Consider the following 27,429-nt stretch of genomic DNA (forward strand, 5'->3'; position numbering starts at 1 on the left):
GGTTTTCCCCAGAGTACCTACTTGGCATATAGCAAAAAACACTAGTCCTTTCCCTTGGATGGGGGAAAAGGGAAACAAACATCACTGCATTAGGCCATTGTTCAAATCATTTCCATCTCCAATATTTATATTGCATGTAGCTTTGCACTGTGTTAGGTCAAAGTCATTTCCAAGTCCAAGCATTACGATAAGCTTCATACAGCAGGAAGCAATATAAAACTACCAAGAACTGCATTTACAACTTGACTTTGCAGGGAGACCAACAAAATCCTTTCCGAAAGTAACCAGTGGAAGAGCTTTGTATTTTTAAGACAGCTCCCAAATAGCCGTGTCTGTTAATTTTTACAGCTACTCAAAATTGAATATACTGCGTTATAAAGTACATGCCTTGCGCTCCTTCAGTGTAACTGTGATCCAGTCTGGTTAATGCTAAACTCCACCATACAAAGCACTCTGCCGAAATGTATTCCTTCAGAATGGCCCAACATATCTCCTCTGTCTAGGCACACCACTATCAGGTCAAACTACAGCTGAAAAAGTGAGTTTGTGTTCCTTAAGCACTCCAAGTCCTAAAAGTGTGCTGCTACAAGCTGCGTTAAAAACGGGTACCTTGGTTCTGACATTGAGACATTACAGACATTTCCGTAAGGGCCGACACAGGGAAGTACTCTCACTAAAACTGTATACTAGCTACTGAAATCACCCTCACTCTGAAGACCGATTTGGCTCTCCAGATCACTGCACTCAGTCTTCCTGCCCCAAACACACCCTGAGAGCTTTCCAAACCTCTTCCTCCCACCTCCGCTCCCCAGCCATGCTTTCCTTCCCACTCCTCTTTCACACTTCTCTCCATCTACATACCAGGCAAAACTTAAGGGTGCAAATAGCAACTTAACCTCTCTACGTGCCATTTCCAGATGAAAACTGAAACAATTCATACAGTTGCTATAGCCCTTCCTCCTTCAAACACTCTTTCCTTGTATACTGATCACTGAGGCACACACCCCTTTAGGACAAGTATTACTGTTCTCAGAACAAAAACTATCTGGCAAGCCACTACTTAATTTAATATAATCAAAATTTAATTTATTTTTATATTCTGACTATTTTTTAATTTTAATTAAATATTATATATGTATTATAATATAAAATATATTAATTATATTTAAACGTACCCAGAATTGTAACCAAAAATTTTTTTATACACTTTTATGTTGTACACACATACTAAAGCTTATACATCTACCTTCTTACATGATGGCTTTGTCCAGCTACACACTGAGAAGACAATAACCACTTCCTTTCGTATTGCTGGCCCTTTTATTCATCATCATTAAACTGTCATTACTGGACTATGACTAACGCTGCTCCATCAGGAGCAGCTTTTAACTGGCAAGACACAGCCACCAGTAAAAAGTTACTTTTAATCCCCAAAATAAGGGGCAGGTAAAAACAGACACTGAAAATTGCAGGTGCTATATTCAGTCCAAGGTCAGGAACAGTTTCCCCAGCAAAGAGTTTTAAAATAGCTTGTCTTTAGTATACAACAAAACACAAGACCGCATAGCCACACAAGTAACATGCTTAAGCCACATTTATACCACAGGAAAAAATACTGCTGCACCATCAATTGATATAAATACATCATCATATACCTTATTTCAGTCCAGTCATGTTGAGCAGCAATGCAATGTCAACTTAGCATCCAAAATAAACATATTCCAAAGAAATAGCTTATTTCTTATAAGCAGATATCTCATCAGTATTTTTACCTGCAATATGGGTGATGGCTGATCTTCCAAACAGAAAAAGGCTCAACATTCTCCCACCTACAGACCATGACTCTATGCTTATGAAAAAAATTGCTGATGGCTCCCTGTTTCACCAGTCCCACCATTCCTGGAGAATCCTTGCTGGTACTTTCAATAAGATAGCCAAATTCCAGAATCTGAACATCCCTAATGGCATCAGATCTTTAACCCAATTATTTTATAAAAGTATACAAAGTGACATAAGTTATGGAAGACACACAAACATTAATTCTACCAAGCAGACTTATTACAAGAGCAAAAAGGATGCACTGCCTTACTAATGGTAAAGCATTATAAAGCCCAAAAGAAGATAAAGGTATTTATCTATAACAGACACAGGTAAATTCATATAAAAATTAGGAAGCAAGCTGAGACATGGTCTATTATAACAGTTAAGAAAAACATAATGAATCAATTTACAAATTAAAATAAAGTTACAAAAGAGCAAAGGCACATTTCAAAAACCTCTAGGAAATGTCACATAGCATCTGCTAGCAATACTTCCTGGGCACCAAAACCGAGAAGAATTAAAATAGGGGAAAACACAACAAATGTGATGCACTGCGGGCAGTGAAACAGGAACAACCTGCAAAACCCCTAAAAGTTTAAGATGAGCACTCGGCTGACTGCTGACATGACCTCTCATACAGCACCCTTATATTTCACCTGGCTGCCTCTGCATGAAGAGGCCACTGACTTATGCCATATTCCTCAAAAAAGACACTCACTCTCCTTCAAAGATACCCAAAGAGAACACTGTTTTGCCTCTGGATTAATTACCTTAACTCTTCTGCTCCTATATCTCTTAAGTTGTGGGATTCAACATCCAGTCTTTACTTCTTACCACTCCTCTCTGGAAGTGGAGAGTCCTTTCTGTTCAAGGCTTTCCCCTTGTGAACGCATGTACACATCCTGATGCTTCCTAAACTCTTTCCTGACCCACTTTCTAAGCCTCTCACAGTTTTATTGTTAATTTTAAAGCAAGAAAAAAAAAAAATCTTTCTCTACACTCTCTTCATTTTTCAATAGCCTGTAAATATTTTACAAAGTATGGCAGCACACCACCAGAATAGTATGCAACATGTTAGCACCACTCTTGCAGTTGCCATATAGGGAAGGAAATAACCAACTCCATTACTCCTATCCCTTCGCCTCGTTACAAGCCCAAGACTGAATTAGCCTTTTTCACAGCAGGGCTGTAATTGAGAGATCATGATTTCTTTGTCCAGTAACCCTCCCAACCCAAATCCTTTTTGTGTCTGGCTCAGCGTGCATTACTAAGCAATTAAAACTGCTCTTCTCAGTTGACTGCTGCTCTTCCTTACCTACTAGCTGGCTAAAAACAAGATGATTAGAAAACTGTAAGTAATGTGTCAGCAGTGATCACAAAAAGTTAACAGTATGCATGAAGAGCAAAATAAGAGCACAAAGTTTCAAATTTTGGTATTAAAAAATAAATCAAACATACTGTTGAGTTTTCAGTGATGCTTTTCTCGATTTTCTCAGCTTTTCTCACAAAGCATTTAGTGTTGCTGATTACTGCTGTTATTTTCTGGCTTTTTTTTTTTTTTTTTTGAGGAGGAGGAAAGATAGGTGATAATATATGAAAATCTCCCACACTGCAGAGCGTCTGAGTACCTGCATCTGGAGTTGTTTTGACACACATGCCTCATGCTTTTTCTGTAAGTTTTACAATATATCAGACATCATAATTATAAAACAATGCACACACCTAACCTTTATTTCTCTAAAGGTGAAGTAAATCGATATGGCTAGCAGCTTTGAAACTTGTCATATCACATACCAACAGCCCAGGAAATTAAACATGACCATTTGTTTGCAGAATTCATGCAAAATGACTCAGCCCTCACCTAGATAATCTGCAGTGGACTACACGAAAGTTCAGTCTTGAATCAATTCAATATCCAGCCATCTCACCCTAGTTTGCCAACAGTGGCGTCTATCAACTCTGATTTTAGCATTACATCTGTTAGAACTTGGACTGAGACCAAGCTCATTTCATATCTGCCATCAAATAGGCAAGGGATCTAATTATCTGGCAAGACTTCAAATATTAAAATGGAAAGGGTTCTTTATTCCGTTACCAACTCCCCTAGACAGCCATTATCTTATTAAAGGAATGCTTTTTAATAAGTAAGATTTGTTTAAGTGGTTTGTGACATTACTGAAGTGGGGAGCATAAGCTAATAACCTACAAAAACTGTACCAGGTGTCTGTTACATTGGCCATTAACCACAATGCTATTTAAAGCAGCTAAAAAGTCACTACAGTTGCATTTCTATAAAATCTGTCAGCTGCTCCTTGAGGAGTTTCAGCTGCAGGTCAACCCTGTAAGACATCTGGCAAGCTAGCCAAGTTACAGCTCATTTCGTTAACTATTATCCCTGTACGCACTCAGTAAGCTTGTGTAAGTTTTCGGCCTGAATACCTAAAAAAGAAAAATAAAATAACGAACAGAATGGTATCTGCTACCGGTTTCTTCACACCATGCCCAGAGGTCAGCAGGTTTGACCTGGATCAGACTAAGAGTGACACCGAGAAGCACAGAATCAAAGACAGCCTGGTAGCTTTATCAGTACTGTCTTTTACTGCAGTGACAGGTTTAGCATCATACACCTGAGATGACATAATAAATGAGCTAGAAATGGTGAATAAGTGAGCCAGAACCTACTGCCCCTACCACAGAACAGGGGACTGTGGCAGCGGGTGACACTCAGGTTTCCAGGACCAACCCCTCATGATGAGTGTAAGGCAAGCAGAGCAATACTTACAAGACTTTCTATGTCCGTTCGTGCCAACACATACGTCCGTACATTGCCATTTTGATGCAGAAGCATGTATAAAAGAAGAGTTGCTTGATCAGATTTCTGCTGCTCACACAAAGCTGTGTACAAACTGTTAAAATTAATCTGGAAGGTGTGTGGATTTGATGATGAAAAAGCAGTGCTATCTGAAATAAAGAAATAATAATAATTTAAAAAAAAATCATGAACAAATACATTTACCACCCAGCTACTTGTTAACTTCATAAAAATCTCTTGGTGAAATATTTCATACAGACATCACAGTAAGGAGGAAATAAAAATCATCCATGACTCTTACCACTGATAGTCATAAGCCTTAATAGGATCTCATGAAGCTTCTGTCATGCCAAAAACCTGAGGCTGTCCACCCACAGAAGCAACAGTAAGACCGCTGCCTCTGCACAGACACTCATTTTTTTCAAAAAGCTATTCTGTTCACCCAAATGGCTTCCACTGTTAGAAAAGAAGGCAGTCCCAGGAGCTGCTGCAAGGAGGGCAGCTACAGCCTCTTCTCTGGACCCCACGTATTGATGATTCATGTTTCCAAACCCTGCACCCCAAACTTTCAGGTTTAGCATCAAGGTGTTATCTCCTATCCATTTCTCGGCATGAAGGGCAGATACACATAGGTCAAGGCTATCAGTACATTTTCAGTGAAACATAGGTGTTGTCAGGACCCTAAAGATGCAAGTGTGGTGGGGAGTTCAGTGGGTTAAGTAGTCTAAAAGACCACACTGTACAGTCTAAGATCCCTCAAAGCAACAGCAGTTTATTCATGTTCACATGGCACAATACAATCTGTGCCAGAGCTGTTAGTGAGAATAAACCAGATTTCTGTTCACAGAACCTTTACACAAGAAGCTTTACCAGTTTCAACAAAAACCTCCATCAGCACAGATCTCTAACAGTCAGGAATTTCCAGTGGAAAAAGCTAGTGTGACAAATGATGCACTCATGTCAGAAAGGCAGATTCATGTCCTTATTCAGCCTCCCAATCTCCCCAAGTCAGAGATTTTGCCTTTGCCTTCTCCACAAAAACCTTTGAGAGTACAAGGTTTCGTTCCAGCGCAGAGCAGGTACATTTCTCAGCTCTCAAAAAGCTTCACAGGAATATGTATGAAGTATCTTCCTGTCCAGCTCTGTTCAAAAACATCCAACCAAAACATGCATCTTCTGTGATGATACATGAAGTAGGACGAGTCTGCCTTTTTGCGTTGATTTATTTCAGCATCTGGGCAACTGAATACAAAAGCTATCTTTTCTGAGCACACAAACAAGCTATGCATATGGAAAAATTACAGCAATTTCATGGCAAGATGATATTCTGGGAACAACAGTAGTTTGGATACTCCAATATACTAAAGGTTTGGACTTAAAAATTTCCATATTACTATAAGCAGGATGTCCAAAGTTGAAGAACTCAATTACAATTCATCAGTTCCCACAACACCACACTAGAGATTTCTGAATTATCATTTATTAAAAACGCATTAACTTAGGAAAGCTCTGCTGTATCAAACAGCATGACAGTACTACTACTCCTCCTGCACAGTGATTTGTGGACAGATGGCATTTTAAGGAAAGGAAGAAAAGACTCAGGAGAATAAAGGGCAGGGGAGAAATACAATGCAAATTTCAAAACCTGCCTTTTAACAAGCCATTTTGCAGCCAACTATATTTCGATAGCCAGCATAATAGGCAGCAGCTACTGCATTTCATCCAAATCTTTCTTCTTCCTCAAATCCTGAAAGATTTCTCAGATGTTATAGACTGCATCACCACAGAAAATGCTGAGAAAACAGTGTCACCACGCCAGGTGCCCATGGCCAGCATTCATGAGTCAACACAGATTTGGCTGTGTAAATGAATACTCCCATGGTTTCTGACCAAACTTTTCCACTCTTCTGGACAAATCTCTATACTGGTAGGGACTGATCACACAAAAGCTCACTGCACCCACTGAGATGTGGGCGTCTGTCCTTCCCCTTTCTTTGTAGTTTGTATTCTTAGCAAAGTTTCTAAATAACTTTCAGCATGGAAGAATGTGGTAGTTGTCACTTATTTTGAAGAACATCTCCACCCTCTCTGGAAGGAAAAAGTACTTGGAAGACCTGTGGGAGCCCCACAGGAGCCCTGGCTCCCACTGGGTTCCTGGGGGCCCAGCAGAGACGACGTGCCAGGGAGCTGGCTGCTTCTCTTGGCCTGGGCGAGGGATGACAGCTCCAGCCATTTAGCTGAACTCAGTGGGAGGCACTGAAGCAAACACTTCTCCTTTCTGCAGGAGTCGGGAGGCACTGCCACACACACAGAGGCAAGATGCAGCCCATCAGCGATGGAAACCTTGCCTCTCCCTACAACGACATACCAACAGGCAGAGGAGTGCCCCAAACCTGTCTTTTCTGAACTACCCTTGCTGCCCCAAGACCCCTACAATCACTGATCCTGATTATGGACCAACTGGTTTAAAGCCATCCCACTTTAGGTGAGTATTTCTCTTTAATAGGGAAAACCTGGATGTAGACAGCAACATCGCATCAATTCAACGTGCTCTATTAAGCAGCAACTTGATGCCATGGTTCATTAGCTGAGGAGCATCCACTCACTTTCAGTTTTTGCTTCTGTGGATATTTAACTTGTGCCACATATTTATAGCACTTCACTATCTTTTTTATTAAAGCATATTTTAAAAACTGTAAAAAACAAATACCTAAACAGTATTAAAGAAACTTCTCAGCAATTGCAATATATCCTGTAGTATTCTGCAGAATGTTGAACTGACCAACATAAAAATTAAACTATTCTAGACCATGCAGAATGAAGAAACTATCCTGAATTGTATTAGCTTTGTCTCAAATTATATGCATTACTTCAACAAAAAAGCCAGTTTTCATTTTATAGTCACATACTATAGATCATTAGGACAGCAACCAGCCTTTCTTTTTCATGTAATTCTCCTCTTACCACAGCCCCTCAGAACGTCCACAGGAATCAGATTTAAGCTCAGTTATATGAGTATTGCTAGCGAAAACAGGTTTATGGGAAACAGTAAGTCATTCTATAAACGTACACATAGAGTAAATATGGCTTTTCATGCTACTATGACATAGCATAAGTTCTTTTAAAATTTTATAATGGTACATGTGTAACAGTTTTCAATGAAATACATTACTCATTACTGATGCCACAAAACAAACTCAACCAAAATAAAACATTCATAGACGTTTGCAGTTTAAAAAAAGAACAAAACAAAAACTGTATGAAGAATTTGAACTCCACTGCCTGTTAACAGCATCCAATAAATCAAAGGGGCATTTCAGAACTAAGACTTCTTCTTTAAAAGAACAATCCTCCATCCTCAAAACCCAAAGAAACTTCCTAGGTAAACGTGAATGAATTTAGAGCTCAACCTTCTAAAAACTTAATGGTTAAAGGCATACAAATAAAGTGAGTAATTCAGAGGCACTGATGTGGCTTCACAGGTTAGCATGTAGCACTTGAGCTGTGCCAAGTAGCTCTGTGCATACTGTCAAACCCTGTAAAGCCAAGGAAAGGTAAAACCCCGTGGCTAAAACTCAGAGAGATTTAAGTGTATGGATAAAATACATATGAAAAGAAGCACGCTGCCTGAAAGCTGAGCTAAGTAGTCCAAGCTGTGTTAGGGCATTACTGCATCGCAAGCAAGACTCTCTGCAGCAGGGGACTGAGTCCAGCATCACATCTGCAGTTACCTGATACACAGACTCCAACCAGCCTTCTCAAAAACCAGGCAAGCACTGAAACAGCTCTGAAACTTTCCCTGTACTCAAGTCTCATCAAAGTGTTTACATTAACCAGTTTCTCCACACATTTGCAATACAAGAATGCAGTTAGCAAATCAGTCCAGTTTGCAATTCAATTGCTTATCTTGGCTCTCAGGAACATGACTCCAGATAAACAGAATTTCCCCAAGTGCTATAAAGTTTGAGGGGACTCCTGCAGATTCTTACATAACCAACCTACTTAGAGGTCAGTATAATTTATATTCTATGAAATTATGCTTTCTAAAATTTTTCAAGTCTGAAGGAAAGAGCATGCTTCTCCCTCTGCCCCTTCCATTAAATTCCAGCAGCTGAGGAACTCCACCTCAAAACTCCCAGAAGAAAACATACTATTGCAGCTCTTCCATGGGCTGGCTGAAGGGAAACCAGATTTTGGAAAGAGAACCTCTAAGTAGTTGCAGCAAATTAACACTTCACTTTCATCAGTTCATGCTTAGAAATAAGAAGGAATACAAACCTTGCGTGTTCTTGAAGGACATAATGGCTTGCCTGTAGGGGTTCGGTGTATCTGGAGCATCGGTCAGATTAGCCAAGACCAGCAGAAGCAGCAGACTCTGGTTCGCTAGAGGGGAGCACTGCTCCAGGTGCGGCGCTGGTTTACTCCCAACCCCACCTAGCGTGAAGACTGTCCACAGGCCAGCTAGAAAGAAAAGATAAAGAATACCGTGTTTGGTCCCGTTTTAATGAACACAGCTCCTTGAAAGGAAAAGAGCATCTGACACACAGGTAGAAAGAAGAGGGAAAAACAAATCGCCCCTGTACAATGAGATGATGGATCTGGGTACTTGATTTCTCCATATGAAAATATCAGGAGTAACACAGCAGTGGACACAGAGAGGTAGGAATTGAAAGATTACTGGAAATGGAGAAAATTAAGTCACAGGAATATATGAAAAGGAAATTAGGAGAAGTGAAACACAAGCATATGTGTGAGGGGGAAAACCTTAAACACAGAGCAGATACCAGCTGAAGGATTCACACTGCAATCCTGATAATGCTAACTTATTAATAGAGGAAAATGAGCTTTTATGTTACCTTCTTAATAAAACCAGCCTGGTCCATCATGCATCATTTTTCTGATATATTCTATTTTTCATAAACTCAGCAAAATTTAGACAAAACACAGTAACAAAAACTAATATTGCAAAACTAGAACATCCAAAGGGAGTCCTGTAGAAATCATCATCATTGCTCATTATTGTAGGTACACAACATAATAGTAAATAATAAACCTCTTGGGGAAAAAAAGACAGGATCAACAGCAATTTAAATTTAAATTTTAAGGTATTATTAAACTCAGCCTCATATTTTTGCATTCCTAAAAAAGACGAAACAATTTGAAAAAGCACTCCAGCTGGAAGTACTTACCCTACTCTGAAACACCTTTTTAAGAGGTTTCAGATAAGATATAAAGGTATAAAGTGCAAACTGTTTACAATAATTTGAAGTTAAAAATCTAGTTAAAAAGAAATAAGTTTGAAGTGACAAATCACTATTGATGCTGTCAAAAACAGTCTGATTGATTCCTCTTGGGTAAGCAAGTTTTTGTTGCCTCACAACTGCCTCGAAACTACACATGTAACAAAAGCACCAAAACTTCATTCATTTTACACCCACAGAAAATTATTAGGTACAAAAATGTAAACAGCTCATCATTCCACACCGGATCTCAGTTCTTTGCTCGTGAACTACAATAAGAATGCGTGTTAGCATACCTTACACTTTATCTAGGTGTATATTTATGGTTCATATACAGCTCCAGTATTAAGGCATAAAGTATAAAGCCAGTATAAAGCACCTGAAGGCTGCTCGTTAAAACTCTCATTATAATACTGTTTAAACTTTGATGTTTGAGCCTGAGATGCAGAGTCATTTTCATATTTAATCCTTAAAGCATTACAAAAATTACCTCCAAAACTTAACTACTGTATTTGAAATTCCTGTTCCTAATTACAGCAGTGTTTGTGAACCAAGCTGACCAGCTATGTGCCCAAATACCGATTAAAGGAGACTGGAAGGGAGAAGGTGCAGCAGGGGAGGATTAGAGAAGTCCCCTCAGCCCTTTCCAGCAAGTCCGTAAGTCCTTATTTCCTTGTCCCTACTCATGAGACTATAATACACAGCGGGGAAGGAAAAAAAACCAAACAAAAAAATCTACCACCAAAACTGAAGCAGAGATGCTGCAGGGTCAGCATTACTGGGCAAAAAGTTGGGGAAAGAATAAAACTTGCCCCCTCCACGACTATGGTGGCATATGACTTCTTCAGTGTCACTGGGCCTCTACCTTTATCACATTTATCACTCCTGATACATTCCCAGGGGGTAAGAAGCAGCCCCCCCCAACCACACTGGATTATATTTGCCCCCAGATGCCTCTTAGCAGCTATTTTTCAGTGTGCCTTAAAATTTTATGTCAGAGAGTGAGCATTTAATCCAATTATTCATTTAATAGGTCAAAGTCTTGAATTATACAGCACAAAAAGAAATAATCTAAACTTTTAAAAACTCTTTTTTTTTATTAACGCCTAAAGTAAAAATTAATTATAACACACTTTCTTGAAGACGACAGAAAAAAAATGAGAAACTTTAATTTTCACTCTTCTAGCCAGAGAGATTCAAGGTGCAAAGGATAAAAACCTGTAAGCCATTTGAATGTAAAATTAAGTATAGCACAACCAATTAAAAGAATGTAAAGTACTCTTAGCCCTACAAAATTTCAAGCCAGCTGAAGAGTATTTTTCTTCAAACATAATTATATAGTTAGATTTTGTAATAACCCAGCTCTCCCTTCATCAACACAATTGCAAGGCAATTACTGCCATGTCAAGGGCAAGGGAACTAATGCCATTCAATGTTAAGCAGCTTGAAGGAGTTCTTGTAATAAAAAGCACAATAATTACAGCCTTCTTAGCAAAAATTTCATGTTACATTAATAATCCTTTATCTTAATAATACTTTATCACTGTATTTTTGATCCACTGTCCTTAAATCAGAATGAAGCTGAATAAAAATGCTGACCATGAACTTAGCTTCTAAACTCACATGAGCTACCCAGATTGGTAACATGAAAGAAATTATTTTCTTTAAAAAAAAAACCAAACATATATTTATCATCGTACATTAAATAAATACAAATCTGGCACATTCCCATTCTTGACGTTTAGTGTAGTTCTCACTTTTCATTTTCTACCACCCCAGCCTTCTTGTGTCTGGCACCTGCTATTACTACACCTTTCCTCAATAGTTGGGAAAAGAGGGATATGACTAAAATACTGGCGAGTAAGTTGAATCTTCCACCGGGAAGAATGAAGCAACTACATCCAAGAGAAATCTGCATCTTGATCTATGACCCAAGTAACCTCCTGAAGTTTTCTCTCTTGTTATCAAGCGCATTACTCCAGAAAAGCAATCCCACGCTAATTGGTTCATAATATTCCTTTCCATTCCAAAATGCCACGTCACATTAGGTGCTAAATACTGGTCGGTGCTATCAACGTAGCCAAGTTAAAGGGACATTTCTAAGGAAAATATCTTTTCTAATCATTAACAGCAGATTAAAGTTCTAAATAGATAAACAGCTTGGGAGCACAGAGAGACAAGCAGGCAATGCTTGTAGTTGTATTCTGTATGTTCCCAGTGTATGGGGCTCTGGGGCCCACAACATGGGGCATGGACCTGTTGGCCGAGTCCAGCGGAGGCCATGGAGATGACCAGGGGCTGGAGCACCTCTGCTGGAAGGACCAGCTGGGAGAGCTGGGGTGGTTCAGCCTGGAGAGGAGAAGGCTTTGGGAACACGTTTGAGCACCTTCCAGCACCTCAAGGGGCCGACAGGGAAGCTGGAGAGGGTCTTTGTACCAGGGCCTGTAGTGATAGGACAAGGGGGAAAGGCTTTGCACTGAGAGAGGGGAGATTTAGATTGGATATTAGGAACAAATCCTTTCCTGTGAGGGTGGTGAGACACTGGAATGGGTTGCCCAGAACGGCTGAGGATGCCCCATCCCTGGCACTGCTCAAGGCCAGGTGGCAGGGGGTTGGGACTAGATGGTCTTTACGGGCCCTTCCAAACCAAGCCATTCTATGGTTCTATGAATATCTGAAATATCACTTCACTACAGCTGGTTTTACATTTATGTGTATTTCAAAAGTATCAGCCATACTTTTTTAGCAAGCAAAACCAGAACAATTTATGCTGCAACCCCTGAGAAGCTCTCCTCACTACATTCCTTTCAGATCTGAAGTTAATAGTTAACAGAAAACATACAAAGAATATACACTGATACAGAAAGAGTAGCCAGAATCATATTTCAGATTAATCTTCTTCAGAACATCACAGAAAAAAACCCCACGGAATAAAAGGAAGAAAATCCCACATTTAAAATTCCTGTTTAAGTCCATAGGATAGCCGTAGGTAGCTGTAACTGCACTAGTGCTGCCTGGCATCGTTAAAAGCACGGAATGAAGTTTGCCTAGACACTTTTAACATACAGTGCTCAGATTTCTTTCACATTTGAATTTCACTTTAAATTTCATTTACTCCTATTCTCTTGCCATTTTAGTATACATCTCAAGGGAAATGCAAATTACTGAAGTTTCCTTAAAGTTTTCTGTATCTCTGGGCAGTGGCAAAGATGAGCTCACAAAACTAAACCACTGCACTGTGATAAGGATGAAGGAGGTTGACTACCTGTAATAGCATCATGACAAAGTGCTTCTGAAGCTCGATAAACTCTTGAAAATGTTCCAAACACCACCTTTCTGGTGCCAATTATCATAGAATGGTTTGGGTCAGGAGGGACCTCAAAGCCCCCTGGCCACCCCCTGCACCTCCCCCCAGCCCAGGTGGGTCCTAGCCCCAGCCTGGCCGTGGGCACTGCCGGGGACGGGGCACCCACAGCTGCCCCGGGCAGCCTCTGCCAGCGCCTCGCCGCCCTCAGGGTAAAGAATTTCTTGCTAATTCTAATCTAAATGTAAGCCTGATGAAGTTAATAATCCATAATCCTAAAAGAGTCTCTGACATCATTGAGGCAGCTACACACCACACAGCTGTTCACCCACTCCCCCACCAGCAGGATGGGAGAGAGAACTGGAAAAAAAAAGTAAAACTTACGGGTTGATATAACAATAGTTTAGTGGGAAAGGAAGGGAAAATAAAAATAACAGCGATAATATAAAAAAGAAGTGATGCACAGTGCAACTGCTCACCACCTGTTGACCGATGCCCAGCCAGACTGTGAGCAGTGGGCCACGACCCCCCGGGCTAGCTTGCTACAGTTTGATTGTTCAGCATGATGTCGTATGGACTGGGATATCCCTGTGGCCAGTCTGGGTCAGCTGTCCTGGCTGTGTCCTCTGCCGGCCTCTTTGCTGGCTGAGCATGAGAAGCTGAAAAGCCCTTGACTTAGCGTAAGCGTTGCTCAGCAACAAATAAAACACCAGCGTGTTATCAACATTATTCTCATTTTAAATCCAAAATACAGCACTGTACCAGCTACTACAAAGAAAATTAATACTATTACAGCCAAAACCAGGACAAACATTCAGGTATTTGGATCACTTATTTAATCTATACAATTTACTGTTTTCTGCAAAATATTTGTAATCTATTTTTAGTTATAATTCTCCGATATAACTTTATTTCTTGACTCAGTTCCACATGCAACCACATCACCAGAATTTTTGTCAGTTCGAAAAATATTAAAATTTTGCCAATTATTTGAAAAAAACACAGATCCTTTCAGAAGGAACAGACTACTTGTACCTTTCAAACGTAATGAGCAGATCCATTTTTCCCTTCTTTTTCAAAAACCTACCCATCACAGCTTCTTTTCCCCCCTGGTCATACAGTGCTACAGAAGGCACAGCAAGGTCTTGCTTAAGAGCAAGGAATGGCTTTTTTCTATAGAGAATCTGAGGTCTTCTGTAAGATGGCTAGAAACACTGTTCATAGCCATCAAAACAAACTCCAGACTTTAATCTGGTTTGATAGTTTGGAACTACACTTAATGGAAAAATGAAATTATGACACATTCACCGAAAATGAACTTTCACCAGACTTATTTAAGCACAATTCTGTAGAATTCTCAGCCTAACGGTCTGGTCTCTGTTACACAACAAGAAGATACAAATAAGGTTCCTGTTTGTACTACTCGGAGAAAAGTTTAAATGCACTTATTTATAGCTCCATGTGATGAAGCAAAGTTTTAAGAGCTTGATTTTAAAGATATTTTAAAACCAAAAGACCGGTAGAAGCACAGAGGGTACTTTAAAAATGTATTCATTACAAAACATTGACATTTATATACAACTGAACTTCTAGCACTGCATACCATTATTTCAAGTTAGTGCATCAACAAACAGTGAGCTATTATTGATTTGTGAGCTTCCTTGGGGTATTTAATAAACTAGCTGTAATTCTTCCACAAAACACACCTTTACCATCTTCAGTGTAAAGATTGGAAAATAAACCCTCTGAGCTCTCTCCCTGGAATGAGCATTAAACTAATAGAGAGAAAACTGGTGTTACCTATTTCAAAGTATCGTTCTGAGAAAAGTAGAATATTTTTTTTTATTTAATAGCAGTTGCAAATGCAGTCATATTAATAATCGAACTTAATCAAGATTTCCTTTGAACCACCTAGCCTTCATTAAGTTTAAACATAGGCATTAAATTTCAATTAATGCTGGCATAGCCTTTTTGAAGTACGCTCATTTCTCTCCTCACTGGGGCTTGGTAACAGAGCGGATCCTCTTCTCATTGCCCCATACGCACCAATTCAGTTCTATCATACATCCCTAGCATCCTGCCAGTGAGTTTTATTGCTTTTCAAACTATTTTGCAAAGTGCACCAGATTGATGTGCAGCCCCAGGCTGCTTTCGAGACTGAAAAGGAAATCATAAGAGTTTCATTAGACATGAAAACCTTCAAAAGATCTTCTTGATCTCTTCCTGTCATTTTAACATTTCAAAAATTACAGTCCTGCTCCCTTGTTGCAAAAACGGAAAGAACACAAGTAGATGAGGCTGGAGAAGTCCCTAAAAAAAAAGTGTTAAATATAAAAAAAAACCCCACACAACCACAAAAAAAACCCTAAACACACAACTGAACAGACTTAACTTATGTTTTGGTAATCTGTTCAAGTCCTAGCTCTACAGCCTGCTTTCCTATTTATCAAACTGTCAGTATCCAGAAGACTGCTCAATACTGCAACAACATCTAAGACAGCAGTAAATAAAGATTACAAAGACCTAAAGCAAAAGTGATTTTCCTTGCATCTAATTGATACCATCGTGTACTTCCTCCACCAAAACCAGTGACTAACATTATTCAAAAACATCACAATTACTATTCCATTCTTATTAGATTCAAGCAGCATCTTTGGGAACTTGAGGGTTGGGTTTTTTTTATTTAATGCTTATTATGTGTGTCACATTTCTTAAGTCAATTCAATGGTTCTCACATCGTGGTCTGATGAACACTTTTCTGGTGGCCTATGGAGAGCTGGCAGTTCATGTTGCGCTGGCTCTTGTCCTTGTTTCCAGCTGCTACATTGTGTTAGAAGAAAGCTAAAAATACATAAATACTTTCCTACGATTACTTTTCCATGTAAGCAATTTCTCAAGTTGCCACAGGGATGTTATGTGATAATGAATGGGAGAGGAAAAAGTGGTCCATGGAATCATAAATAGGAGAGGCTGGATCAGTGAGGCAATTGCTATATCAAGATGCAGTTCACAATATTTCAAGTTAAAGTCATTTTACACTTTATAAGCATGTCCTTAACACTTCAGGTCTTCATTTAAGCGACTTAAAACTGCTAATTGTGAGGAGCACTGGGTATACTTGATTAGAAGACTATAAAACCATCAGCTACACTAATTTTAGGGAAGTCCCACTGCAAGTTTTTGGAAGATTAATTACAGCAAGAAACTAGCAAAGCTGAAGTATAGAAAATACAGAATAATTTTTATGTGGTTAATGAACTTGCATGTTAAGTATTCCACCCTGAAGAAATATTAAACTTCTAAGGAGCATAAAACCACACTGATGGATACACAAACTACAACCTCTGATTGAAAAAGTGGGTCTGATTAGTGCCAATTTTTTAGGTAGGGAAATTATAAAACTTAGAAGCATAAAAATGGCTGCCCTAAATACGGCAGTAACTTTTTGTTTGCACTAACTTTTTCATTGCAGTAACTTTTTCAGCTGCCACAAGTTCCCCTAAATGCAACTTTATGTCTGCATGGTAATACAAATGACAAAAGTAACAATTTTTAATTTTCAGCCATATTTTTCATGGTCTCCACCCTCTGGCACTAGACTAACAGAATTAACCCAAGCTAGCTTGAGACATAGAAGGAAAGACATTTTAAAACAACTATAAATGAATAGTTTATGGGCAACACACAGTCTAGCAAGATAAATTCACATTTTAAATACCGGTAGGCTAGCTGGTTTCTAAGTCATCAGCAGGCTGCAGCAAGAATTCACACAGAGAGATACTAAATTTAAAAGCTTACATGCAGTGCTGTAAGCATTTCGAGACAACAGCTCTGTACCAGTCCATCTTGACTCTATTTATTGTTTGGAATATAGGAACAGTAAAGGATATGTTTAAGAGTAAATGTGTGAAACAGATATCTAGGCTTAAAATCCTACCAAGCCACCACTTAGTCTTTGGTGCAAAGTGACGTGCAATTTACACAACAGATCTCAAAAATGTACGTAGTAGATTGCCATGGGCTTCACTTCAGGTGCTTTATTACTATTATTGTTATACTTTATTTTCAGTATTTAATTCCTAATTACTACAGAAAAGTGACTGCAATGCTATAGAAAGCTTAAAAGCATGTTTTAGTTGAGGTCTTAAAATGTTAAAAAAAATTGTGGTAGACACTTTAAAACCAAGTTATATTCTTCTCATCAAATCAGCGCAACAGAACCATTAAGATTGGCTCACTGAAATACATATGACCATGTACAACTTACCTGTTAGAGGTTTTTCACACCTAATACTACTATTCTAAAGGAGACGAGTATTTCATCCTACTTGCCAAGAACAACAGAAGATAGTTACTTCTGTGAAGCCAAGCTCTGCAATACAAGTTCTGCTGCCTGCCCACTCCTGATCACAGGCTCTCCAGAACAGCCCAGTTCATATATGTGTGTGTATCTGTATTTTTTGTATTTTTAAAATGCACCCCAGGCACCTGATTTTTGCCCATCCCCATTGCTCCTGGCGATGCTGCAGCAGAACGGGAAAGCTGCGAAGAACAGCTGAGCTATAGGAGCCACTGGAAAAAAAGAGCCCAGCAAATCTGCAAATAAGCCCTCTGAAAGCTGTAGCACCGAGAAGCACCAACGTGTCTGAGGAGGTCGGGGCCGTGATGTCATTAACACACTCTGGAAGCAGTTTTTCAGGAAATGAATCATGGAAGCAAGTGCAATGCAAAGACATATTAGGTAACCGTGTTCATCCCCTACCCATGCAAGAGTGTTCCCTCCAGTACATTCTGTTACTCTATCCAGTCTAATTTTAAGGGACTAGTAATGGAGTTTGAAGCACATCCTTTGGGAAGAGTGTTCCATAACCTAATAAACCTCAGTATTAAGATTTCTTTCCTAATATTCAGTCTAAGCATTACTTTGTTCAACTTCATGTACTTATTTCTGTAAGTGGTTCTATGTAATACCATAAAACATTTCTTCTCTAGTTCACGGTTTACAGCCTTTAAATACAAGGCACAGCCATGTCTCCTTTGTTGCCTAGCCAAATTATATACACAGATTTTTTTCCTTCTTTGAAGTCTTTTCCACTTTGCTTCCTGTGATTAATCCCAGCTCCAACACTTTGCATGACCTCTCAATCATCACTGCACTGAAAAAGATTACAAATACTAAACTGCATAGATTTAATACAATAAACAAGCATATTCTTCAATTCAGTGCAAAATTAGCATTTATTTAATTTTAAACTATTTACCCTCTTTATCACTAGATCTCAGGAGTTCTTTACTGTGATACCCGAAATGATACAGGCTTTTTTCAGAGCAGGAGCCCCCCCCATCTATTCCATTAGGTCTCCTAACTTTCTTTTGTTTTAAACTTCAAAGCAAGGACATCACCTTCTCCCAAAAGTGTGAAGCTCAGTGGGAGACTTGCACTCCTGTCAAAGCTTTCAACACCACAGCTGTATCAGAAATGCACAAAGACCACTCCCTCAAAAAATTATTTCACCTGAAAAACTACAGAAATATTTATAAACAAAGCTAACATCTTTACACTGTCTCACTGAAGTTACACATTTAACATTTCCAGATGGGGCCTACTTCTCTTACTTGCACAGAGATGCTGAAGAATGGGATAGTTTTGTTACTTGGAAATCTCTGAGGACATTTTTAGTATCTGTAACACAAATCTAAGTAACGGACAGACCTAGTGACAGGCACCTTGAAGAATTAAGTAAAGCAAATTACATACCACATTCCTGAATCAAAAGCCTATAAAGTTGCCAAGTAAAGTTGGAAATAACTCTAATATACTATTAATTCACGTCAAGAAATAAATTTAAAAAAAAAAACATAGAAAAGGAACATCTTAAACAAGGAAGGAAAACTTCACATTTTTATTAGCTCCACTCCTGAACCACTGCTGGAAACACCTATTGCAACTCCTTTGGACACAAGCAATACCATTTCTGAGATGGAACAATATTTCTGCTGCGCATTTGAAGACTGTCCAGTAGAACTGAAGCTGCAAATGTGACCACAATATAAAAAAAAATAAAATAAAAGTTTTATGGTATTATATAAGAACACGATACTACAGTATTATGACTATTTGAAACCCGGGAAACTAAGTGCAAGCTAGAAAAGAAGAGCGTGAGAGAGGAAAACGTATGAGAAATGTGGGAAAAACTGAAAATCCACCTAGTGTTGGATTCAATTTTACAACAACTGTCTGACTCAACTATCAGCCTTGGAACAGCAAACCTCAAGCCAAGAACAAACTAGCATACTGAGGCATGAAAAAGGAGTTGGTGCATCATGTTAGGTTTTCTGGGCTTTTTTGGATTGGTTTTTCTTGATGTTTCGGGGGGGGGGGGGGGGGGGGAGGGGCGGAGTAGCTGTTTTTTGGTCTTTTTTTTTGTTTGGGGGATTTACTTTAATAGAAGACTCCTCTGGCTTTTGCCCAGGGCACTGTCCTGGTACTTTATTGTTGTGGTCAGAATGGGAGGGGGCATAGGGAATGTGTGTAATTCCACCAAGAGTGGGATTTTCAGTACCATCTTTTTGTCAACACAATCAGAAAAAATTGGGGACAGAAACAAACATGGAAACACATTCAAAAAATATCTTGGCTATATGAGAGAAACCTTTACTTGCAGCATTGATTTTTACAACAAAATGGTCAAGCTAGTCCACTGAAGAAAAACACTATCAAGATCAAACCAATGGTTCAAAGAAACCAGATGAAGACAACTGAAAAGACAAAGAAGCTTTAAAAGTTGAGTAGAAAGGAAGAAAGGATTTTTCAGAGCATAGTATCACAGGATGATTCAGGCTGGACAGGACCTCAGGAGGACTTTGGCCCAGCCTTCTGCTCCAAGCAGGGGCAGCTATGGGGTCACACTAGGTTGCTCAGGGCTTCATCCAACTGAATCATGGAAACTTCCAAGGATGGAGATGGCACAACCTTCCTGGGCAGTCTGCTCCACTTCTTGACTGTCCACATGGTCTTCACACACAAATATTTCCAAAGGATTCCAGAATCTCTTATTTTCAAACTAATTCTTAATTTATAACATGGAAAACAAAAATCCCCTTCCAATCCTACACATTTAAAACCACTAGCTTTACTTATCAGTATCAAAGTTACTTTTACTAACACAAAAACAGCAAACAGTCATCAGCTGTACTTGCCTGTCATTATTTCTTTGGCAATGAAGTTGCTAGGTACTTATCCACAATCTGAGCTACACCTACCTCTGCACAAGGCATTGTAATATGCATAGAAGGAAACACGTTAGCTGTTTTAAGAGTTTATAATAGAGAATAGAAGAGTAAGTATAAACCCTGAAAGAAAGGTATAGAGAACAAAACAGATGAAGGCAGCAATTACATGTAGTATACTATAAAACAGTTAATTATTAAAGACTGTACAGTGTAATCCATCAAGGTGAATTGATGTATTGGTCTAGCTATAAACAGCTTGAATATTTTGACAGAGAGAGCTGTCAGAGTAAAATGTGATTCTTCTTGGAAAGAAGTCCAACAACAATCACACACACAACACCATAGACCATTAACGCCTATGCAGCCATGTCAATGGTGGGCAGAAACAATTTACTAGAAGTGATCAGTGTTTTAAGTCTGGAGATGGTGTAATGGTAAGACAGTATTCTAAATTCAACAAAACTCTGGAAAATTAAAAGTGAGAAGTCTTTCAAGGGTTGGGTGTCCAAAAGTGCTCCATACACCACACACAGACATCTCCAGGAGAAACCATCTCCCATTTATGCACCGCAGAAGTTTTAGATCCTCAAGTAATGATCCTGGTAGAACATAAAGTATGAACCATAAGAACAACTGGAGCTGCTGACTGCCAGACATTTCTGAAAGTCTGGTTGCTATCTACTGCACAGTTGCAGCCAAAAGTTTTCAAATAGCTCCCAGCATACTGCAGAATACTCTCTGCATTTATCCTGGTAACCTTGTCCTCAAATTGTTTTTGCTTTACTGTGCAACCAGAGAATTGCAAGCATTTGCCATCACAAATTTATGCACACCTTGAACAACCTCCCTTTCAGAAAGAGGGAAGAAAATCCTTTTAAAGCGTATTTAAAGAACAGGGCTGCCAGCACAAATTCCTCTTCCATAGGAAAAAGGCAAATATTACTTTATTTTTTTTTTAATGTAAATAGATACATTTGAGGCTTTTATATATACGTACAAATGATTCTTACATAATAACACTTTCTATGAATTAAACATAACTTATTTACATAAATTACCAAATATATATTGTTATATCAACTATAAAGATATAAATAAGAATCATGAACTACTCATCATTTATAAAAACATTTGTAACGCATGCGTCAAGTGCAAATTTCCTCCAACTACAAGGGCTTCTCCTGTGGGCAATTTGCTGGTGTTCCATGCAAACAGGCTCTGCTGCACTTTAAACACAACATAAGCCCAAACTTAAAAATGTGGTCTTCAGTTACCGAAACAATCTGCAATAAAACTTCGTAACACAATCATTCTTCCCCTAATGTAATGTCAACCTGTTCCAATCACGAACCATGAGATACACAAGCAACACAGACTGTCACAATTTCAGACAACTGTTAAAATCAGTTGGCCATGCTGTGCCTCAGTTCCCTTCTCTTGTTCATGCAGATGATACCAAAACATTTACTCAAGGGCACTGTCCACATTTTCTATGCCTTAAATGATCCTACCATAAATGAGCGTGCTCAAATTTTCCTTTTTACCACCAATCTTTGTTTCTTAGATTCCAGCATTATTTTTAAGTAGTGCTAATTAGCGTATCGATATTAATTAATGCTTTTGAAGCAGTACCCTCAGAAGAACTTCATCCCTATGTAAGAGGGGGAAGAAGAAATTCAGACTGCCATTGGCAGGAGTGACCTCTAATGTTGCTAGACGGATCAAGGCATCCAACAACAGACTTTTCCAGAGCAGTTACAAATTTGTATCCCTTACCAAGTTTAACACACTGCTCCTGTTGACTTGTGGCGATTGCAGGCACTAAATTTTAAATGAACCCATTTAAGTGAGACAAGAACATGAGGAACACAAGCGAGTGGCTCCTGGGAAAGTCTTCCTTTAAAATGATCTGCCTAACTTCCCAAATAAAAAGTAAAAATAAACAACATGCAAAGAGGCAATGGAGAGCTAATATTTTTCTGGACTCAGTTCCCTAAAATACAAGGTAATTTTCATCTTTCTGTTCCTGTACTTGTTGAACGTACGCAACTCAGTTTCCATGGCAAGTATCACAAGACATATCCCAATTCCATGACAAGACACATCCCTTGTCGGAGGACTTCAGAGCCCATTCTTGACATAACTCAAGGGGTCAAATCCAGACTTACATTTAAGTCCAGTACTCAGGAAACAAGGGTCAGCTTTCCCACGGCAAAACTCAGTTTCTCTGTATTTGTGTTTAACCAGGGAAGAACAAAGCAATTGCAATGGAGCACAATGAGGTAAGGGGTGAATTCACAGCCTGAATCACAAGCGGACTGATTAGCAGAGGTGCTGGACCTGGCTCTGTGAGGATCCACCTCTCCTCCTGGTCCCAGTTTTCGTTATTCCCTCCACCCCATCACTGAACTACATCTCGACAGCTGAGCCTCAGCATCTTCCCCAGCTTCTTCACGCCCTTCCTTCTACTGAAATAAATGCCACCTTGCTCCTTTCCCCAGCAATAAATGCCAGATAAAGATCCCAATCTCCTGTTGCTTGTCCCAAACGAATCTAAGAAAGAATAGCCAGCACAGCAAAGCCATCACAGATCTGCTGCTTCCATGCTGAGCCTAACTTTCACTCCTCCAAACTTGTGAAGCACCTGAGCATGGGTACCTGCAGCACTTCCAACCAGCTTCTCAGCCAGTGCCTTGAGGAGAGCAACTTTAAAAGCAACTAAACAAAACTCCAAATATAAGTACAGCTGGAAAACTCAGCTACACAGTTTGGGAGTGCTCTGGCTGCCACCCATGTTTTCTGAGATTTGCTTCTGCTCCTTGGACCTTGCCACCTCTCCCTGACGCACACATGCAACGGGCATGCTGGCTTTAAATCCACCCCAGCCTGTCCCTCTTTTGGCTCTAAGCTGTAACATTTTGTAATGCAGTGAGTTAACCTCCTCCTCCACAGTACCTGCTGTACCAAAGAAGAGAAAGTCCCCGAGTGTTAGTTCTCTTGCTTGAAACCTTGCATCCATCAGCAAGTGGGTGAAGGTATTGCAGGAAAGTCCCCCTCGCATCCTGGAATGGGCTCACAGACTTCACAAGGGGTATCGCATCCCCAGGCTCACTGGCATGATGCTCTGTGGAATGCACTTCGTGAAAACTCAACATTTAACTTTGCTGCAAGTTCTGCATACATTAGCAGAAACTTGTTGAAAACAGCAAGTTTCAAGACCTTGTAACTTGGCCAAATTTAGTAAACTTTAAGAAGGATTGCAAATGGCACATCTCTGTCTGCAGTCTCACTCCCCTAAGCCCCCCTTTCCAAATCTCAAGAGCCTGTTCCAAGGCATGAAGGCTCTAAAACTCCTCAATAAAACAGATGAAGAATTCAGTATTGGTTAAGTAACATTTTTCCCTAACCTCGTTCTCAGAAACAGAAGAACTGTTTTCAATTAAAGCAGAGCCAAAAAAGAGAAATATTTAAAAAAAAAAAAAAATCAGCCTAAGGAAGATACTCAGCATGAAAAGTTTTATCACAAACAACTGAAGTTGTTTTTTTTTAAAAAATGAGCAATTGAAAAATGGATTTCCCTACAGAAAGTGCTATATAAGCTTATCTACAGGCATCAATACCAGCTACAGCCATATGAGCATTATTAAAATGGTACTTTTAATGATAAAGCATTATGAAAAATGGCAGTCCTGAAGAATCAAGTCCTGTCACCAGAACAAACATACTACAGGCAAATCAGGGCAAAATTTTTCATTACCTTGACCAGCAGAAAATGCCTCCTCAGCTGAAAGAATATGGTCTCTCTGCTCACTCTTCAGAGCAGGACATAAATTACCACCAATGTTGACGAGCTGTTTTATGTTAGCACCTGCCCTTTGGCTTCAGTTTCTGAACTGCAATCAACTCCAGAGGCATCAGATAGTAACAAGACTTTGTCACTGGACACCATGGTTGGATTCAAATCAACAAAATGGAGCTGCAATACACCATATCCTATTTGAAGTCCACTTACGCATCTGATACCTGTTAAGTTGCTTGTCTTTAGGTTAGATGGCCAGTGTGGAGGGAATGGCACTGGGAAAAGTTTTGCTGTATCAAGTTTGCTGACTACAAAAATTCAACACTATGGGGGAAGAAAAAGGCTGGGAAGAAAAGGTATTGCTGACACTGCCTGTACACACAGAGGGTTTTTATAAAGAGATTTTTTTTTCTTCCAACAAAAATTTATAGTTAACATTGAAATCATATAGAAACATGTGCTAACACTCAACAATTCTACTATGAAAGACTAAAATGGCATTTAACATATTAAGGAAGTTGTGGTTCCAAATACTGATTTGCCAGTTGTTATTAATCTACCTTATGGCATGAATAACATAGATTTCCATGTATCCCAATATGAGAAGCTACATTTAAAGGCACTTTATTTTGTCTCTAGCGTGCATGTTCAGTTCCAAAATGTTTCATCTTCAGTACCCAAAAATGTTTTACCACAGGGCAAGGGATTCCTTTAGTTTTTTCCTGTTCATAAGGATTTTGCAACAGTGCCAAGCCATGAAGAGTAAAACGCTTGCTCTCTGGGAGCGCAATTAGGACATACTGAGAACACTGCCTTCTCTGCTATCATCCGTAATAGGTCTATGGCCACTCTTGAGAAAGAGAAGTTAACTTAACTTTTTAATATAACCTACAATGAATTCTTGTTCTGTACAAGACCATCATAGCTGTTAAAAAAGCCAATGTGGGCAGACTGACTGCCCTTGAGGGTGACACAGCGCCACTGCCTCCAGGGCTACTACACTCACTTTTGACAAGTGCTCCAGATATTCACAAAGATCTCTTCCACAGAAACTACTTGGCAAGCCCTACCTAACCAGGCCAGTCCTACACTGTACACAAGCATTGTAGGCCTTCAGCATCAGCAGCTGCCACTTGCACAGAGTAATCCTTTTTAGGCTACCTGGTTTTAAGTAGGTAATTTGAATATTGTTAATATATTTCATGAAAACGCTTCCACTATCCCCAGCATTCACTCCATATTCATACAACCATTACTCAGCTAACCTTATGCAAAATCACAAATGCTGCCAAGGTGTTCGGTACGTATGCTGTCTTGCAAGCCACAGCACAGAGAGCTGACAGCAGGACCTCGTCAACGATTCCTGCACAGGGCTGACACCAACAAGGCTGGCCTCTGGGCTGCCCTGGAGCCTGGGCATGGCCGTGTCCCAACTGCCTGGACACCCAGCCGAGCTCCCCTTCCTGCTCTTCTCCTGCTCAGCCACCCTCTTACCTCCCATAAGGACCCTTATTGAGGCTGGTTGATGATACTTTCATTTTTAAGCACTTATTTCAAGCTCTGTGAACTTAAATGATCATACACTAAAATATTCAATGGTATTTGTAATTATTAAAATTACAATTGAACTGATTGTGTTTCACATTAATTACCCTATTATGGGTTCTTCAGGAACATTGACAACATGCTTCCTCAGAATGGAAAAATGGATATTGATTGCCTATGTCCTAAGCTCCATTTAACAAAACAAAGAATTATAATTAGCAAGACCAGACAAAACCAGACACATATATGCTGTATAAACATCTTATAAAATCACCTGAAATTGTTAGTTTAGTGCAAATCTTACACAAGTTATCACATATAAACAGCATGTTTTATTAACCTTGAAGCAAGGCCTAGCTATTAAATCATGAGGATAAAGATCAGGACACTGGAATTTTATTCCTAGTTGTAATGTCAACTCATTGTATAATTTTTGTCAAGCTGCAACCATGTTACTTCCTCTATTTCCCCTATCTGTAAAAATGAGAATTTTCTACTTAATAAGGGTATTTACCTCTGAATGCCCTTGGCCCGAGCATGCCCTGTTTGGTCTGGTTAAGGTGCTGGCCAATATCCCATTTCTCATCTCCTCCAACGTCACAGCTCAGCAAGGTACTTGAGCACAAAAGCAATTTCACTGGCTTCACCAAAACTACTCTCAGAATTACAGTTTCCCATAGAGGCAGGGAGTGAAATAATATTTCTGGAAACAATCCTTTAGTTTTATAAGAGATTCCTGAACCTGGACCAAAGAACAATTATCAACAAGTAGTAAACTACCCAGCTTCCCAATTACTGCTTTGGGAAATAAAACCAATGCCAGACTGGTGCAAGTCAGAGATGGCACCAATGGCTGCGGCGACAAATCCTGAGTTAATGTCCCAATCACCTAAAAGATCTCAGACTCATTGAAGAGTCAGAATAGATTATATATACATTGCAATAGATTATATACACGTTGTGTGTGTACATATATGCACACACGTATATGCAATTATACAAATACATAGATATCATGTAAAAATACATAAATAAAGACAAATCTTCTATTGACAGACATTCTGAGAACGCCAATTGCTGAGAGAAGCAGTTCCATAAATACAAACTACTGAGGCTTACGTCAGAAGTCAGCAGCGTTATGTGGATAAACCTGAAGCCAAACTTGAAATTACGCAAGCCAAAAAGGTTTTTTCCCAGCAATATTTTTATATTAGCTACATTTCATCTATATTTAAATGTTTACATATATTTTATATTTATATAACTTAAGTGTCTTTGTTTATAATTATGCAAAAATTATCCTTACATAAAATTTACACCCATTTTAATTTTTATAGCTCTAGGTATTCTGATATCTGCAAGGTATATATTTATATCGACTAAATATATATTGATACAGTATATGAGGTCATATATATTTATATTATAAAGCTGTATTTACATTTATACATTTTATACAGTCACCATATTTTATTTCCATTATATAGTTTTTCTACTATACACATACACATAGAACTAGTGGGTATCAAGTAACTGTCAACTGCTGTGGTGCTTAAAATCTTATCCCATTCTCACCAGAATTAATTTGACCCAGATTTTCCTTCCAGCTGAGAGTAAACTCTGCTGAAACCTCCCGTATTTTTACTTTCCCTTCTCTTGCAGACAAGAGGGAGGA

The 27,429-nt window shown here is 39.1% G+C and overlaps 1 protein-coding gene across 6 annotated transcripts in view; it reads right to left on the reverse strand.

Moving 5' to 3' along the window:
• DYM (dymeclin) overlaps nt 1-27,429 on the reverse strand; it is a 215,301-nt gene that overhangs the window by 120,991 nt on the left and 66,881 nt on the right. For all 6 annotated transcript variants that reach the window (XM_037373245.1, XM_037373248.1, XM_037373242.1 and 3 more), the window contains 2 exons: nt 8,912-9,094; nt 4,604-4,782 (listed from right to left, as the gene is read on the reverse strand). In XM_037373245.1, the coding sequence (XP_037229142.1) occupies nt 4,604-4,782; nt 8,912-9,094 (362 nt within the window). The remainder of the gene's footprint in view (nt 1-4,603; nt 4,783-8,911; nt 9,095-27,429) is intronic.

This window comes from Falco rusticolus, chromosome Z (assembly GCF_015220075.1).
Source record: "Falco rusticolus isolate bFalRus1 chromosome Z, bFalRus1.pri, whole genome shotgun sequence".
Lineage (NCBI taxonomy): Eukaryota > Metazoa > Chordata > Aves > Falconiformes > Falconidae > Falco > Falco rusticolus.